Here is a 15,853-nt window from a genome sequence, read left to right as displayed (position 1 = left end):
CTCCTAAAGAGCTGCTTAGAAAAGTTTAGCTTAGGTTTTTTATTTTACAGTGAGTCCTGCTGGCAACAGGATCACTGCAACGAGGGACTTAGGGGAGAAGAAGTGAACTCACCTGCGTGCAGGATGGATTGGCTTCTTGGCTACTGGACATTAGCTCCAGAGGGACGATCACAGGTACAGCCTGGATGGTCACCGGAGCCTCGCCGCCGGCCCCCTTGCAGATGCTGAAACGAGAAGAGGTCCAGAATCGGCGGCAGAAGACTCCTCAGTCTTCTTAAGGTAGCGCACAGCACTGCAGCTGTGCGCCATTTTCCTCTCAGCACACTTCACACGGCAGTCACTGAGGGTGCAGGGCGCTGGGAGGGGGGCGCCCTGGGAGGCAAATGAAAACCTTTTTTGGCTAAAAATACCTCACATATAGCCTCCGGGGGCTATATGGAGATATTTAACCCCTGCCAGAATCCGTTAAGAGCGGGAGACGAGGCCGCCGAAAAAGGGGCGGGGCCTATCTCCTCAGCACACAGCGCCATTTTCCCTCACAGAAAGGCTGGAGGGAAGGCTCCCAGGCTCTCCCCTGCACTGCACTACAGAAACAGGGTTAAAACAGAGAGGGGGGGCACTAATTTGGCGTTAGAAATATATAAAAAAAAAAATGCTATAAGGGAAAACACTTATATAAGGTTGTCCCTATATAATTATAGCGTTTTTGGTGTGTGCTGGCAAACTCTCCCTCTGTCTCTCCAAAGGGCTAGTAGGTCCTGTCCTCTATCAGAGCATTCCCTGTGTGTGTGCTGTGTGTCGGTACGTGTGTGTCGACATGTATGAGGACGATGTTGGTGAGGAGGCGGAGCAATTGCCTGTAATGGTGATGTCACTCTCTAGGGAGTCGACACCGGAATGGATGGCTTATTTAGGGAATTACGTGATAATGTCAACACGCGCCAAGGTCGGTTGACGACATGAGACGGCCGACAAACAATTAGTACCGGTCCAGACGTCTCAAAAACACCGTCAGGGGTTTTAAAACGCCCGTTTACTTTAGTCGGTCGACACAGACACAGACAGGGACACTGAATCCAGTGTCGACGGTGAATAAACAAACGTATTCCTTATTAGGGCCACACGTTAAGGGCAATGAAGGAGGTGTTACATATTTCTGATACTACAAGTACCACAAAAGAGGGTATTATGTGGGATGTGAAAAAACTACCGTAGTTTTTCCTGAATCAGATAAATTAAATGAAGTGTGTGATGATGCGTGGGTTCCCCCCGATAGAAAATATGGGCGGTATACCCTTTCCCGCCAGAAGTTAGGGCGCGTTGGGAAACACCCCTTAGGGTGGATAAGGCGCTCACACGCTTATCAGAACAAGTGGCGGTACCGTCTATAGATAGGGCCGTCCTCAAGGAGCCAGCTGACAGGAGGCTGGAAAAATATCATAAAAAGTATATACACACATACTGGTGTTATACTGCGACCAGCGATCGCCTCAGCCTGGATGTGCAGAGCTGGGGTGGCTTGGTCGGATTCCCTGACTAAAAATATTGATACCCTTGACAGGGACAGTATTTTATTGACTATAGAGCATTTAAAGGATGTATTTCTATATATGCGAGATGCACAGAGGGATATTTGCACTCTGGCATCAAGAGTAAGTGCGATGTCCATATCTGCCAGAAGATGTTTATGGACACGACAGTGGTCAGGTGATGCAGATTCCAAACGGCACAAAGGTGTATTGCCGTATAAAGGAAGAGGAGTTATTTGGGGTCGGTCCATCGGACCTGGTGGCCACGGCAACTGCTGGAAAATCCACCGTTTTTACCCTAAGTCACATCTCTGCAGAAAAAGACACCGTCTTTTCAGCTTCAGTCCTTTCGTCCCTATAAGAGTCATATCTGCCCAGGGATAGAGGAAAGGGAAGAAGACTGCAGCAGGCAGCCCATTCCCAGGAACAGAAGCGTTCCACCGCTTCTGACAAGCTCTCAGCATGACGCTGAGACCGTACAGGACCCCTGGATCCTACAAGTAGTATCCCAGGGGTACAGTTTGGAATGTCGAGACGTTTCCCCTGCGCAGGCTCCTGAAGTCTGCTTTATCAAGGTCTCCCTCCGACAAGGAGGCAGTATGGGAAAAAATTCACGAGCTGTATTCCCAGCAGGTGATAATTAAATTACCCCTCCTACAACAAGAAAAGGGGGTATTATTCCACACTATATTGTGGTACTGAAGCCAGAAGGCTAGGTGAGACCTATTCTAAATCTAAAAAAAAAAAAAAAAAAATTTGAACACTTACAAAGGTTCAAATCAAGATGGAGTCACTCAGAGCAGTGATAACGAACCGGGAAGAAGGGGACTATCTGGTGTCCCGAGACATCAGGGATGCTTACCTCCATGTCCCAAATTTGCCCTTATCACGAAGGGTACCTCAGGTTCGTGGTACAGAACTGTCACTATCAGTTTCAGACGCTGCCGTTTGGATTGTCTACGGCACCCCGGGTCTTTACCAAGGTAATGGCCGAAATGATGGTTCTTCTTCGAAGAAAAGGCGTCTTAATTATCCCTTACTTGGACGATCTCCTGATAAGGGCAAAGTCCAGGGAACAGTTGGAGGTCGGAGTAGCACTATCTCGGATACTGTTACAACAGCAGGGGTGGATTCTAAATATTCCAAAATCGCAGCTGATCCCGACAACAAGTCTCCTGTGCTTAGGGATGATTCTGGACACAGTCCAGAAAAAGGTGTTTCTCCCGGAAGAGAAAGCCAGGGAGTTATCCGAGCTAGTCAGGAACCTCCTAAAATCAGTGCATCATTGCACAAGGGCCATGGTAAAAAAATGGTGACTTCCTTCAAAGCAATTCCAGTCGGCAGATTTCATGCAAGAACTTTTCAGTGGGATCTGCTGGACAAATGGTCCGGATCGCATCTTCAGATGCATCAGCGGATAACCCTATATCCAAGGACAAGGGTGTCTCTCCTGTGGTGGTTACAGAGTGCTCATCTTCTAGAGGGCCGCAGATTCGGCATTCAGTTTTGGATGTTGGTGACCACGGAGGCCAGCCCGAGAGGCTGGGGAGCAGTCACACAAGGAAAAAATTTCCAGGGAGTGTGATCCAGTCTGGAGATTTTTCTCCACATAAATATAGCTAAGGGTAAATTTATAATGCTCTAAGCTTAGCAAGACCTCTGCTTCAAGGTCAGCCGGTATTGATCCAGTGGGATAAAACATCACGGCAGTCGCCCACGTAAATAGACAGGGCGGCACAAGAAGCAGGAGGGCAGTGGCAAAAACTGCAAGGACTTTTCGCTGGGCGGAAAATCATGTGATAGCACTGTCAGCAGTGTTTCATTCCGGGAATGGAAACTGGGAAGCAGACTTCCTCAGTAGGCACGACCTCCACCCGGCAGAGTGGGAACTTCATGGGGAAGTTTTCCACATAATTGTAAACCGTTGGGAATTAACAAAGGTGGACATGATGGCGTCCCGTCTGAACAAAAAACGGGACAGGTATTGCGCCAGGTTAAGAGACCCTCAGGCAATAGCTGTGGACGTTCTGGTAACACCGTGGGTGTACCAGTCGGTGTATGTGTTCCATCCTCTGCTTTTCATACCTAAGGTACTGAGAATTATAAGACGTAGAGGAGTAAGAACTATACTCATGGCTCCGGATTGACCAAGAAGGACTTGGTACCCGGAACTTCAAGAGATGCTCACAGAGGACTTATGGACTCTGCCGCTAAGAAGGGACTTGTTTTCAGCAAGTACCATGTCTGTTCCAAGACTTACCGCAGCTGCGTTTGACGGCATGGCGGTGGAACGCCGGATTCTAAGGGAAAAGGCATTCAGGAAGAGGTCATTCCTACCCTGGTCAAAGCCAGAAAGGAGGTGACCGCACAACATTATCACCACATGTGGCGAAAATATGTTGCGTGGTGTGAGGCCAGGAAGGCCCCACGAAGAAATTTCAACTCGGTCGATTCCTGCATTTCTTGCAAACAGGAGTGTCTATGGGCCTCAAATTGGGGTCCATTAAGGTTCAAATTTCGGCCCTGTCGATTTTTCTTCCAGAAAGAATTGGCTTCAGTTCCTGAAGTCCAGAAGTTTGTCAAGGGAGTATTGCATATACAACCCCCTTTTGTGCCTCCAGTGGCACTGTGGGATCTCAACGTAGTTCTGGGATTCCTCAAAACACATTGGTTTAAAACCAGTCAAATCTGTGGATTTGAAGCATCTCACATGAAAAGTGAACATGCTCTTGGACCTGGCCTGGACCAGGCGAGTGTCAAATTGGTGGTTTTTTTCTCAAAAAAGCCCATATCTGTTTGTCCATTCGGACAGGGCAGAGCTGCGGACTCGTCCCCAGTTCTCTCCCTAAGGTGGTGTCAGTGTTTCACCTGAACCAGCTTATTGTGGTGTCTTGCGCCTACTAGGGACTTGGAGGACTCCAAGTTGCTAGATGTGGTCAGGGCCCTGAAAATATAGGTTCCAGGACGGCTGGAGTCAGGAAAACTGACTTGCTGTTATCCTGTATGCACCCAACAAACTGGGTGCTCTTGCTTTTAAGCAGACTTTTGCTAGTTGGATGTGTAATACAATTCAGCTTGCACATTCTGTGGCAGGCCTGCCACAGCCAAAATATGTAAATGCCCATTCCACAAGGAAGGTGGGCTCATCTTGGGCGGCTGCCCGAGGGGTCTCGGCTTTACAACTTTGCCGAGCGGCTATTTAGTCAGGGGCAAACACGTTTGTAAAATCCTACAAATTTGATACCCTGGCTAAGGAGGACCTGGAGTTCTCTCATTCGGTGCTGCAGAGTCATCCGCACTCTCCCGCCCGTTTGGGAGCTTTGGTATAATCCCCATGGTCCTTTCAGGAACCCCAGCATCCACTAGGACGATAGAGAAAATAAGAATTTACTTACCGATAATTCTATTTCTCGGAGTCCGTAGTGGATGCTGGGCGCCCATCCCAAGTGCGGATTATCTGCATTACTTGTACATAGTTACAAAAATCGGGTTATTATTGTTGTGAGCCATCTTTTCAGAGGCTCCGCTGTTATCATACTGTTAACTGGGTTCAGATCACAGGTTGTACAGTGTGATTGGTGTGGCTGGTATGAGTCTTACCCGGGATTCATAAATCCTTCCTTATTGTGTACGCTCGTCCGGGCACAGTACCTAACTGAGGCTTGGAGGAGGGTCATAGGGGGAGGAGCCAGTGCACACCACCTGATCCTAAAGCTTTACTTTTTGTGCCCTGTCTCCTGCGGAGCCGCTATCCCCCATGGTCCTTTCAGGAACCCCAGCATCCACTACGGACTCCGAGAAATAGAATTATCGGTAAGTAAATTCTTATTTTTTTGTTTCATATTGCATAAACACATTTAGCGATGCACTGGAAGAAGTACAAGGCAGCACATTGATAAAATGTTTCCCTATTGGTAAATCAGCTCTAAAGTAGGCTTAAACAAACTGTAGAGCACAATTTTGTGTCCCTAGAATGCTGTGCTGCAACTACTCGTACCGCAACAGCTGAAGTGCCATACGTTGCCTACTTAAATAACCCAGATACTTAACCATTTGGGTGGTTATATTATTAAAGCATGTACTTTACAGCCGTACTCACTGTTGTATATTCTGGTAGGTGGAGCGGAGCTTGAGTGGAGTGTCATACAGCTCTCCAGCCGGTGAGTGTATGTGGGTACTGGGTAGCGGTGTGGGGTGCTGGAACAGCAGATATATCTGCAGGTAATTGCAGGTCTTATTGGAGCTTAGTGGAAGAAGCACTCTCATACAGTCCCAAGTAGGCTCAGTAGTAGTCTCGGCGGCCATCTTAGTACAGGAAGTAAAGCTTTCCTGGAGGAATAGCAATATGGAGCCTACGCAATAGTTCACTTCACCTTTTAACGTATCTGTTAATACTGGCTTACGATGTCATCCGTGTTATATTTCAGGCTTGTAATTTGTATGAGGAAATGGTCAAATTGGCAGCACTGTTGGTTGCACAGAGAATAGAATTAGGCAAACTAGATTCTCATGAAATAAATAACACAATCCTGCTTGCAAATATATATTTCATTATTAATCTGTCGTAAGAAAACAAAGTGCCACCGTGTACCTCTGTAATTTTTAATTGTGTATTGTGTAAGTATCTATCTGTTCCTAGGGGCTTGTTCATGCAAGTGGTTGCTGCACAGTTCAGTGCAAAATAGTGTGTACGTCCAGTGGTGCCGAGAGAGGGGGATGAGGGTACAAATTACCCGTGCCAAGGTCTGATGGAGGGGCCCAGTGAGGGTCCAGTAGGGGCCCAGGCCCCCTCCCCCTTACCTGCCAGCACCAGCTGCAACTCTTCTCCTCAGCCCAGCACACGCTAGTGTGGCCATGGAAGTACTTAAAATACTATTTTTTTTTCAGTATATTTTTGTAAGGGTACATGACCACACCTCCTGTGATTAGGCCACGCCCCTTAAGAAGTACCTGGGCCCAGCCTGGCTCTCGACTGCCCTGTGTACGTCCCCTACTGATTGGCTAGATGAGGTCACCAGCAAGGTCATTAATAACACTGGAGGACAGGCCATGATGAAATATCCGGATTAGATCCTGCCTACATAAGATTTGTAGGGGTAAAAAACTGATCAGCGATTGTCATCCTTTTCATAATTAGACTACTGCTCCAGCTCTGTGCTCTGGCCAACGTAAAAATGGAGCGTTTGATCTTAGAACATAATCCTGTATTGTATTAACTATTCTGTTGTATTTTCAGTTTTTTTTTTTCTTTATCGTGCATTACTGTTTCTCCCTTTTGACTGCTATGCTCTGATGTGCAGCCAAAAGTGATGTTTGATGTCAGAGTAATGCAACATGTAGATTAGTAGAAGCTTTTATTGTGTTGTATTCACACCAGGGACGGGCAACCTTCAGGTCTCCAGCTGTTGAAGAACCAACTTCTCACTGACTGACTGAACATGAAGGGGGAAGTCTCTGCAATTGTTGTAGTGCAGAAGGTCCAAATCCCAAATCGCATGGACACGTATAATACTGCAAAAGCTATGGGACATAGGCGAAAATACTTTTCTTACAATGAAATTGGACTTATTTTTAAGAAGGGCAGTTATCTAATTGCATCAAAAGACACAAGTATAAGCCACACGTGAAAACCTCCTACAAGCACAATATGCTATACTCCCTGCTGATATGTGCGGGACTGTGTTTGTGGGCAAAACCATGTGCAGTGCAGTGCAGTGCAGTGCAGGCGGGGCAGATGTAACATGTGCAGAGAGTTTGATTTGGGTGTGGTGTGTTCAAACTGAAATCTAAATTGCAGTGTAAAAATAAAGCAGACAGTTTTTACCCTGCACATTAACAATATAACCCACCCAAATCTAAGTCTCTCTGCACATGTTATATCTGTCCCACCTGCAGTGCAACATGGTTCTGCCCAATTGCTAACTTTTTTGGTTTGCTAATAAACCTGAATAACCCCCTGTGTCCGGAAAGCAAGGGTTTTTCTTATTCTATGCAATTTGCCCTTTATATCAATAGATTCCATTACGTGTGCTATATGTAAGTAGTGATGTTGAAAGGAATGGTCAATTAATATGAAATGGAGGTGCTCCATACAGTAAAAAATGGGCACCGTGGCCTCTGGCTTACTCCAGAATAGGGACACAGTGAGTGGGGGTCTTTCTGATTTCATGAAAAGCAGCCTCAGGTAAAATGGTAGACAATTGGAATGCAGGTTATACATGAACATGCCAAATAGTGTATTGATTAGGACTCTCCTTTGCCAGTTATTTTGCGATAAGGAGAGTCCTGGTCACTCCCTCCTTTTGATTGCACGTCAGGAGGGATCCATTAATTCTTTACTGATGGGTGTGTGGACTAATTAACAATTCTAAGAAGCTCCAATCATGTCAGCGATCAATTAATTTTTACGTAAATTCTACAGATATCCCAGAACGCCATTGAAATAAATGGGCCATTGACATAAGAACAAATTACAGCACAAAAATGGTGCACACCTAGTGGGTACGTCCACATTGCACCCCCGTAGAGATCAGTGTCGCTATTCAAGTGCTGCGACATGCTTTGAATGCACTGAAATTGAACAAGCAGTGTCAGACAATTCTGCCGCATGAATGCAGATGGATATGGGCACATGAAATAGAATGGCTTTTATTTTCATGCGCATTAACATAAATTGCATTTCCCTAAATGCAAATTAGGAACCGTGATTAAAACACCAGGGGGTAGCTGGCCTAATACACAATGGCTTTGTATAGCCTGATAATACCATCTAGTGGTGCTCACTCCTAAATAAGTGATTCTGTGTTGGTGAACAGTAGATGTCTCCGTGGATTACCTGCTCTGAGTTTTAAATAGATTTGAATTTATTTTATAACAGACTCTGATTACAGAGTAAAACAATCAAAATAAAGAGCAGAGGCCATTGCCTTATTATGGTTCATTGAAAGGAATTACTATTTTAGATATACCTAAATGTTGTTTATGATTGCACAAATGGAGATTTTTATGGATTGCCCTTTCATGTATTCTGTTGTAAAGATGGCTGATCTAGAACAGGCTGGTTGAAGATGGGTAAATTGGGTAACATTGTAGTATGCATAACTGATTGACCATCCTAACCACTGAACATGAACTCAAGTAGTGACTTAGAGTTGACTGGAGTCATTTTCAGACAAAAAAACTTTTGCTGTAACTCTGACACTTTCTGCGGGGTTTACCCCACGACTAATTGATTCGCTGGATTTACTCAATTCGTGGGGTTTCCCAGGCGGCGAGCCCCCGGGGACCGACTGACGATGATTTGCAAGGAAAAGTCTGCGTAAAATCCTCCAAAATCAGGTTGCGTGCGGGGAAAAAAACACCCTAATTCCGCAGTTTAGGCAATTACTGTATGCTATTAGTACGGGGTAAACCCTGCAGCTAATTAAATTCCTCCCCCAAGTCATTATTCTGAGAATTTTTCAGACTTAGATATAAGAGAAAAAAATAATATAGTGTTTGGAAAATACCCCATAGGTTGGAGTAAATCTCGCACAGACACACACACACACACACACACGCACACACAGACACACACACGCAGACACACACACGCAGACACACACACGCAGACACACACACACACACACACACACACACACACACACACACACACACACTATATACATTTTATACTGTGCTGCAAGGGTTTTGTGCCACTGTACATAGGGAATGAAACATATATACTGTACATATACATAAAATTGACCTAGTACATGGTAGACTGAAGGAGAAAGTACATTGAAGAAGAAAGTTAGACAGGTTCATCTTCACAGAGATGCATAAACAACCTGAATATAATCTGTGTCTTATATAATTACGTTGTGACCACAGAAGTAGAGCATTTACGTTCTAGAAGGCCTGTGAGTAGACATAGAGTGGAGGACAGAGTTGAAGGATTGCAGAAGCGAGAGCGATATGAGGAAGGGTTGGTAGGCTTGGGTAGAGAGAGGAGTTTTGACAGCAGATGTGAAGGCTGGGAGAGTGTCTGATAGAGCACAGGAGGACATTGCAGAGGATAGGAGCAGCACAGGAGAAATCCTGGAGCTGGGAGCATGAGTAGGTGGTCAGGAAGGTGAAATGCAGAAGTCATGGGCATTGTGGAGTGTGTGGGGGAATGTGGCAGGAGGTATAGAGTGGTTGAGGCCCTTGGAGATAAGTGATAGGAGTTTGAATGTAATTTTAAGTGGGACAGGGAGCAATTGGCAGAGGGATTAGTAATGGTGGAGTATTGAGAGGAATATGAGATCCGCAGAGCGGAGGATAGAGGTGTGAGAAGCAGAGTACAGTAGGCTAAGCACATACATACTTTTTTTTAATCCCTCTACAATTTGTTATATTTTTTAATTTGAATGTACATCCTGTTGTCCATTTTAATGAGGTTACGAGCAGCTGAGGGGTATCATGCTCCTATAATAAGAAAGTGGGAAGGTGGATTTTATAATGCTGAAGAGACGACCTCCGAGTTCACGGTACAAATTCTAGCACCGCACATAAGGAGGGAATCCCGTGACTTAAATTTGAGCCTCCTGTTTAGAGTACTGTTCCTTACCGATTGTTATGTTGATACACACTTAAAAGATGTACCCGCTGTTGCGCTGACAGAGTGGCCGGCATAGGTAAGCTATACACACTTGCCAATCGTCTGCTTGATATGTCGGGTCATATGTCACAACATTTTAAGTTGCCGTCCCAGTTGTGGATATATTTGCATCTGCTGTGCTGCAGGGCTGATCTGGTATGTCGCTCTGTAAACAGTGTTGTTCAGACATATAGGCTGTATATGCCCGCCTTTTCATTTACGATATATTCCCTTCGATATAACGAACGATATATGGACCCTGCATTAGTGAATTTATTAACTGAATTCTCACGACTACTAATTCAGGCCACAAACCGCTGCCTCAAGCACAGTGGTTCTCAGACTCTGTCCACAGGACCCCAAACAGTTCCCGTTTCCTAGGTCACCTGACAGGTGCACAGGTATAGTCATTGCTCATGAACACATTTTGAAATGATCCACAGGTGACGCTAATTGTTTCACTTGTGATTCTGTGAAGACACCTGGAAAACCATGAACTGTTTGGGGGCCCTGAGTTCCGGGTTTGAGAACCTGTGCTCTGATGGTTGCAGACAACAGGTACCCTTGGATATCCTTTGTATTTCTCTGAAAATGAAATGTTCATTATCTCTGTGTACAGTGTTCATACAGGTCCCCTTTCCTGATGCTCGAGAGGGTTAAATGGGCTGCGGCTGGCTTGTGTTAAGCTGTCATCCCAATTGTTAGTGTTGCGAGTTATTCATGTTAGACAAATGCCTTCAAGCCAACTTTCAGAGTAACGAGATAAAGATGTCCCCATTTCATTAACAATGGAAAAAATGACATCCTGCATCCTTTTAGTAATTAAACATCGTGTAATGCGCAATGATTAAACAACTGTTAAAAGCAGGAGAATTCACCATGAAAGCGTATCTGGATTTGCATTAGCCATCATTCGTTGACATTTCAAATTGTTATTCATGTTTATTTGCTTTCCGGTATCTACTGACCAAACAAATTGGCTTTTCTGTTTCGCTGGTTAATTTCCTCTGGGGAAGATTAGTTCAACTCATGTTCGCTGGTGTCACCTGCACAGAGTATGGAAATCATTTTGTCTGCAATGAACGGGTGCTTTCCTACTGTACTCTACTTCAGGTCTATTTCTCTTGTTCTTCGAACATAGGACAATATATATTTGGTTGATCTTTATATCTGAATACTGACCAATAAGGTGACTTTAAGACCGTTTGTCCGAGGGAGTAAAAACATGTTCTGTTAATATGTAGTATTGATTACGTACACATCATGTAACCAGTTTATAGCCCTCTTTCGTCTGGGTCCTCAGGGAATACTCCTAGTTGCCAGAGAATTCTTGTGTCTGTGGACCATGTGACCAGCGCCAGCAAAAGTCTCTAAAATGTTCCTCAGCCGGTGATGATTTCCATTTTACAGCCACTTGATGGTATCTGTACTTCTTGGCTTTATCTTATGTGATACTAAGGTTCAGCTAGGACCATTCTGTCGGGGAGATTAGTGGGTTTACCTATTTCGGAGGATTCGTAAGGAGGTTCATTAAGTCTAGAAGCCAGTTTCTTCTGGAAAAGGGCTGGCCTTATTCACGTTCTATAATGTAACTCAGGAAATTATAGAATTAAGGGTGGGGGAGGGGTGTTGGGTCCCCCCCCCCCCCAGTTACTGATATTTAAGCTCTAGAAGAAAAATGTTCTTCATCCTAATACATCTACATGCAAAGAGGCTTCAACTGACTTTTACCAACTGAATTTACCACCTGCCTGATTACATTATCAGCTAACAGCCAGAAAAGAACACCTGCTTGCTTACCAGCTCTTCACGTACACCTGTTCCAAGAATTGCTCTTCTACCATCTATTTAGTTAATTGAAAAAACGTTCATATGACACTTTCTGTCAAGGTGTTAATAATTTACTGTTAAAATTGATCAGATAGCATTTCCAGATTCTACATCATATTCTACAGGTTATGAGCTAAATATTCTGGCATTATTGGATGTTCATTGAAAAATAACATTGTATAATCCCATTGTGTCTCACTCTGTTTTGGTGATTATTGGATAAGCGTCTAATTGTAGCTACGTTATTTTTCCGATCTAGAAGATGGTAGTACAGAATTCCTACTGTCTTAATTTGAGCTTCTGTCCTGAGCAGGGTCATTCCACTGATTGGAGGGGAGGCACTGAAGCTGTTGCTAGACCCTCCAGGCCAATAACTTCGCTTGTGCTAATTAAAGTTATTGACCAATCAACCTGTAATTATCGGTCGAGGGTTCACATTGTATGGTGTTGGGCCAGTTTGATTAAAAATCATGCGTGATATATTCGTTAATGAGTTTTATGGGCTATTTTCTTTCTGCCTTGCCAATATGAAGTTTGTTTCCATTAGGAGAAAGAGAATGTAATCATTTTACTAATATATGCATGGTTTGGTTGTTTCTACCCCACCTTTCCATATACTTTGTAATAAGACACACCATAAAATGTACATACAAGTTCAGCAATTAGCGTTTATCTAGGCCATGAAAGCAAATGTATAGTGGTTTTGTTTTTAATGCAGTTTTCAATCCTTGGGAAATATTCTTAAATAATCCTTTGATTTGCGTAACCGAGCCAAATTATTAATATATGGTGTCACTTTACAATTTTAATACGTCTACTTTATCTTTTTGTAGGATTTCTTGGGTAGAAACTGATTCCTAGACTCTCGGCCATGGCTCCGAGGAAGAGGAGTAACCGTGGGATCTCCTTCATATTCTGCTGTTTCCGGAGCAATGACCATCCGGAGATCACATACCGGTTACGCGATGACAGCAATTTTGCCCTGCAACCAATGGAGCTGGCGTTGCCTGTCCCACCACTTGATGAACTTGATGCCATGTTTGCTGAGCTGGTGGTAAGTGGCCTTGGCACCATGTTTTAGAATACTCTTTTTTTCAGCAAACATATATAAAATACTTACATTCTGGATTTGCTTGCACCAAACGCATCTCTGATTTAAACCAAAAAGTCCCTGTGGCACTACAGCCCTCTCTCTCATGGCTCCGTATGGCAGGTAGGGGGTTGTACACCTAATGGGTGTGGTTCATCAAATCGACAGTATCTAGGTCGACAATGTTTAGGTCGACCACTATAGGTCGACAGTCACTAGGTCGACATGGATGGAAGGTCGACAGGGTTTCTAGGTCGACAGGTCTAAAGGTCGACATGAGTTTTTTTTTTTTGTGTGTCGTTTTCTTCGTAGAGTGACCGGGATCCCAAATTAGTGCACCGCATCCCCTCGCATGGCTCGCTTCGCTTGCCATGCTTCGGGCATAGTGCCTTCGCTTCGCTCCGCACACTTTACTGTTCCAATCGTAGTCCACGTGGATCGTTAAGTATGAAAAAATTCAAAAAAAGTAAAAAAAAATGTGAAAAACTCATGTCGACCTTTAGACCCGTCGACCTAGCACATGTCGACCTAGAAACCCTGTCGACCTTCCATCCATGTGGACCTAGTGACTGTCGACCTATAGTGGTCGACCTAAACATTGTCGACCTAGATACTGTCGATCTTCAGACCGGATCCCCACCTAATATACCCACCAAACTTGCAGTGGTTTTGATAGAAATTTTTGACAAAATTTTGATCCAATTAACCAGAAACCACTTTGTGCGAGCCATTAACTATAACTGGAATGAATAAAGATCCATTTACATTGGAGGATTCCATCTGATGTTCTGTCCTGTCAACGGATAACTGGCTTTGTGCATCATTCATCAGATAATCATCCGTTAGTCATCAGGGAACATTGGCCCTCATTCCGAGTTGATCGCTAGCTGCTTTCGTTCGCAGCGCGGCGATTAGGTAAAAGAGCGGCAGTTCTGCGCATGCGTATGGGGCGCAGTGCGCACGCGCGACGTACTTTCACAACAGCCGATGCAGTTTCACACAAGGTCTAGCGACGCTTATCAGTCGCAATGCTGGCCGCTGAGTGATTGACAGGAAGTGGGTGTTTCTGGGAGGTAACTGACCGTTTTCCGGGAGTGTGCTGAAAAACGCAGGCGTGTCAGATACAAACACAGGTGTGCCTGGGGAAACGGGGGTGTGGCTGTCCGAACGCAGGGTGTGTTCGTGACGTCAAAACAGGAACTAAATAGTCTGAAGTGATCGCAAGGTAGGAGTAGGTCTGCAGCTACTCAGAAACTGCTTGATAAAATTTAGATGCCGTTTTGCGATCCTTTCGGTCGCACTTCTGCTAAGCTAAGATACACTCCCAGAGAGCGGCGGCCTAGCATTTGCACTGCTGCTAAAAGCAGCTAGCGAGAGATCAACTCGGAATGAGGTCCATTGTAGCCACAAAATCTCATTCATGCAGCCCACATGCCAAACCTCTGGTCATGCTTGTTTGCCAAATTGGAAACTTATTGTTTGGCAGCTGTACAGAATAAAAAAATTGTGTGTACCCCGCATTAGTAAAGGTCTAAAGCAGGCCTTCTCTATTCCCGGTTCTCAAGTACCCCCAACAGGTTGTGGGTTGTGTCTTTAATCATGCACAGGTGAGTTAGTATATTTTGTTGGGTCAGTAATTATCCCAGTTGTCTACATAGACAAACTTGAGGGTCCAGGTTGAGAACCACTGATCTACAGAAAATCCTCTTCTCAGTGGCAACTCCTAGATAGGGAGTATATCAAGATGGGGGTTATTATGAGGAGGGCACAGTGATGCAGTGGTTAGCATGGTGGACTAGGATGATGACTGTTAGCATTGCATATTCGCAGCAGTAGTTCCTTTCCAACTAGCGCACTCTGTGTGGCCTTGTATGTTCTCCCTATGTATGTGTGGGTTCTTTTTGTTGATCAGAGATACATACAGGTAGGCTAATGTTTTTGTGGTAGAGTGGTTAAACTATCTATGTAAAGCACTATGTAATATGCAGGTATTATATAAATAAGGGTTAATACCGGTGCTGTTGAGGGTTTCCGGTGAAAGCAGCTTGTACAGTATGTTCGACGTTAATGGCTGCAGATTTATCTTATTCAAAACTCTGCAGTTGGGCAGCGCTGGCAGAAATATAGTAGGACAACGTGAAATTTGTACTGCAAATAGATGAATGACAGCAGCAATCTGGATATGTACAGTAGGTTGGATGTGGTCCACCACGTCTTTTACAGCCTATTACAACCCCCACACTTGCAGTAGGCTTTAATGACCTTCATTGTAACAGGTTTTGGAGTTTTAAAGGGCCTTCCAGATTTCTAAAGCGGTATTTATCAATGCATGGAGAGAGAGATAAAGCGCTAACCAGTCAGCCTCCTACTCTCATTGTACAGGCTGTGTTTGAAAATGACTCTTAGGAGCTGATTGGTTAGTGCTTTATCTCTCACCACTTTATCTCTCTTAATACTATGATAGATTCCCCCTCCCCCCCCCCCCCCATATATGTGAATTGTTATAAAGGCTTTCAACAGAACTTTATTTAAAAAAAAATGGAGTTAGATGGAACCGTACCCTTCCTTTCCTTCATAAACTGTTCATTACACTTCCAGCAGCTTTTGGCCTAGGGGTAAAAAAAAAAAAAAAAAAAGGTGGGTCAAAAAGCTGAAATAGCGAAGCACAGCTTAAAGTTTGTAATGTAACCAGCCCAATAGTAAAGAAAAAATTAGCACTGTTTGATTCATAGTGGTCCAAAGTAAAGACATACATTTTTAAGCACACTAGTTTGTTGCATAATG

The 15,853-nt window shown here is 44.4% G+C and overlaps 1 protein-coding gene across 7 annotated transcripts in view; it reads left to right on the top strand.

Moving 5' to 3' along the window:
- Positions 1-15,853, top strand: part of DAAM1 (dishevelled associated activator of morphogenesis 1) — a 237,831-nt gene that overhangs the window by 103,223 nt on the left and 118,755 nt on the right. For all 7 annotated transcript variants that reach the window (XM_063947383.1, XM_063947378.1, XM_063947384.1 and 4 more), the window contains exon 2: positions 12,813-13,033. In XM_063947383.1, coding sequence (XP_063803453.1) covers positions 12,851-13,033 — 183 coding nt within the window. In that variant the 5' untranslated portion in view covers positions 12,813-12,850. The remainder of the gene's footprint in view (positions 1-12,812; positions 13,034-15,853) is intronic.

The sequence above is a fragment of the Pseudophryne corroboree genome, chromosome 12 (assembly GCF_028390025.1).
Source record: "Pseudophryne corroboree isolate aPseCor3 chromosome 12, aPseCor3.hap2, whole genome shotgun sequence".
NCBI classification, from domain to species: domain Eukaryota; kingdom Metazoa; phylum Chordata; class Amphibia; order Anura; family Myobatrachidae; genus Pseudophryne; species Pseudophryne corroboree.
This window is presented reverse-complemented; position numbering and strand designations above follow the sequence as displayed.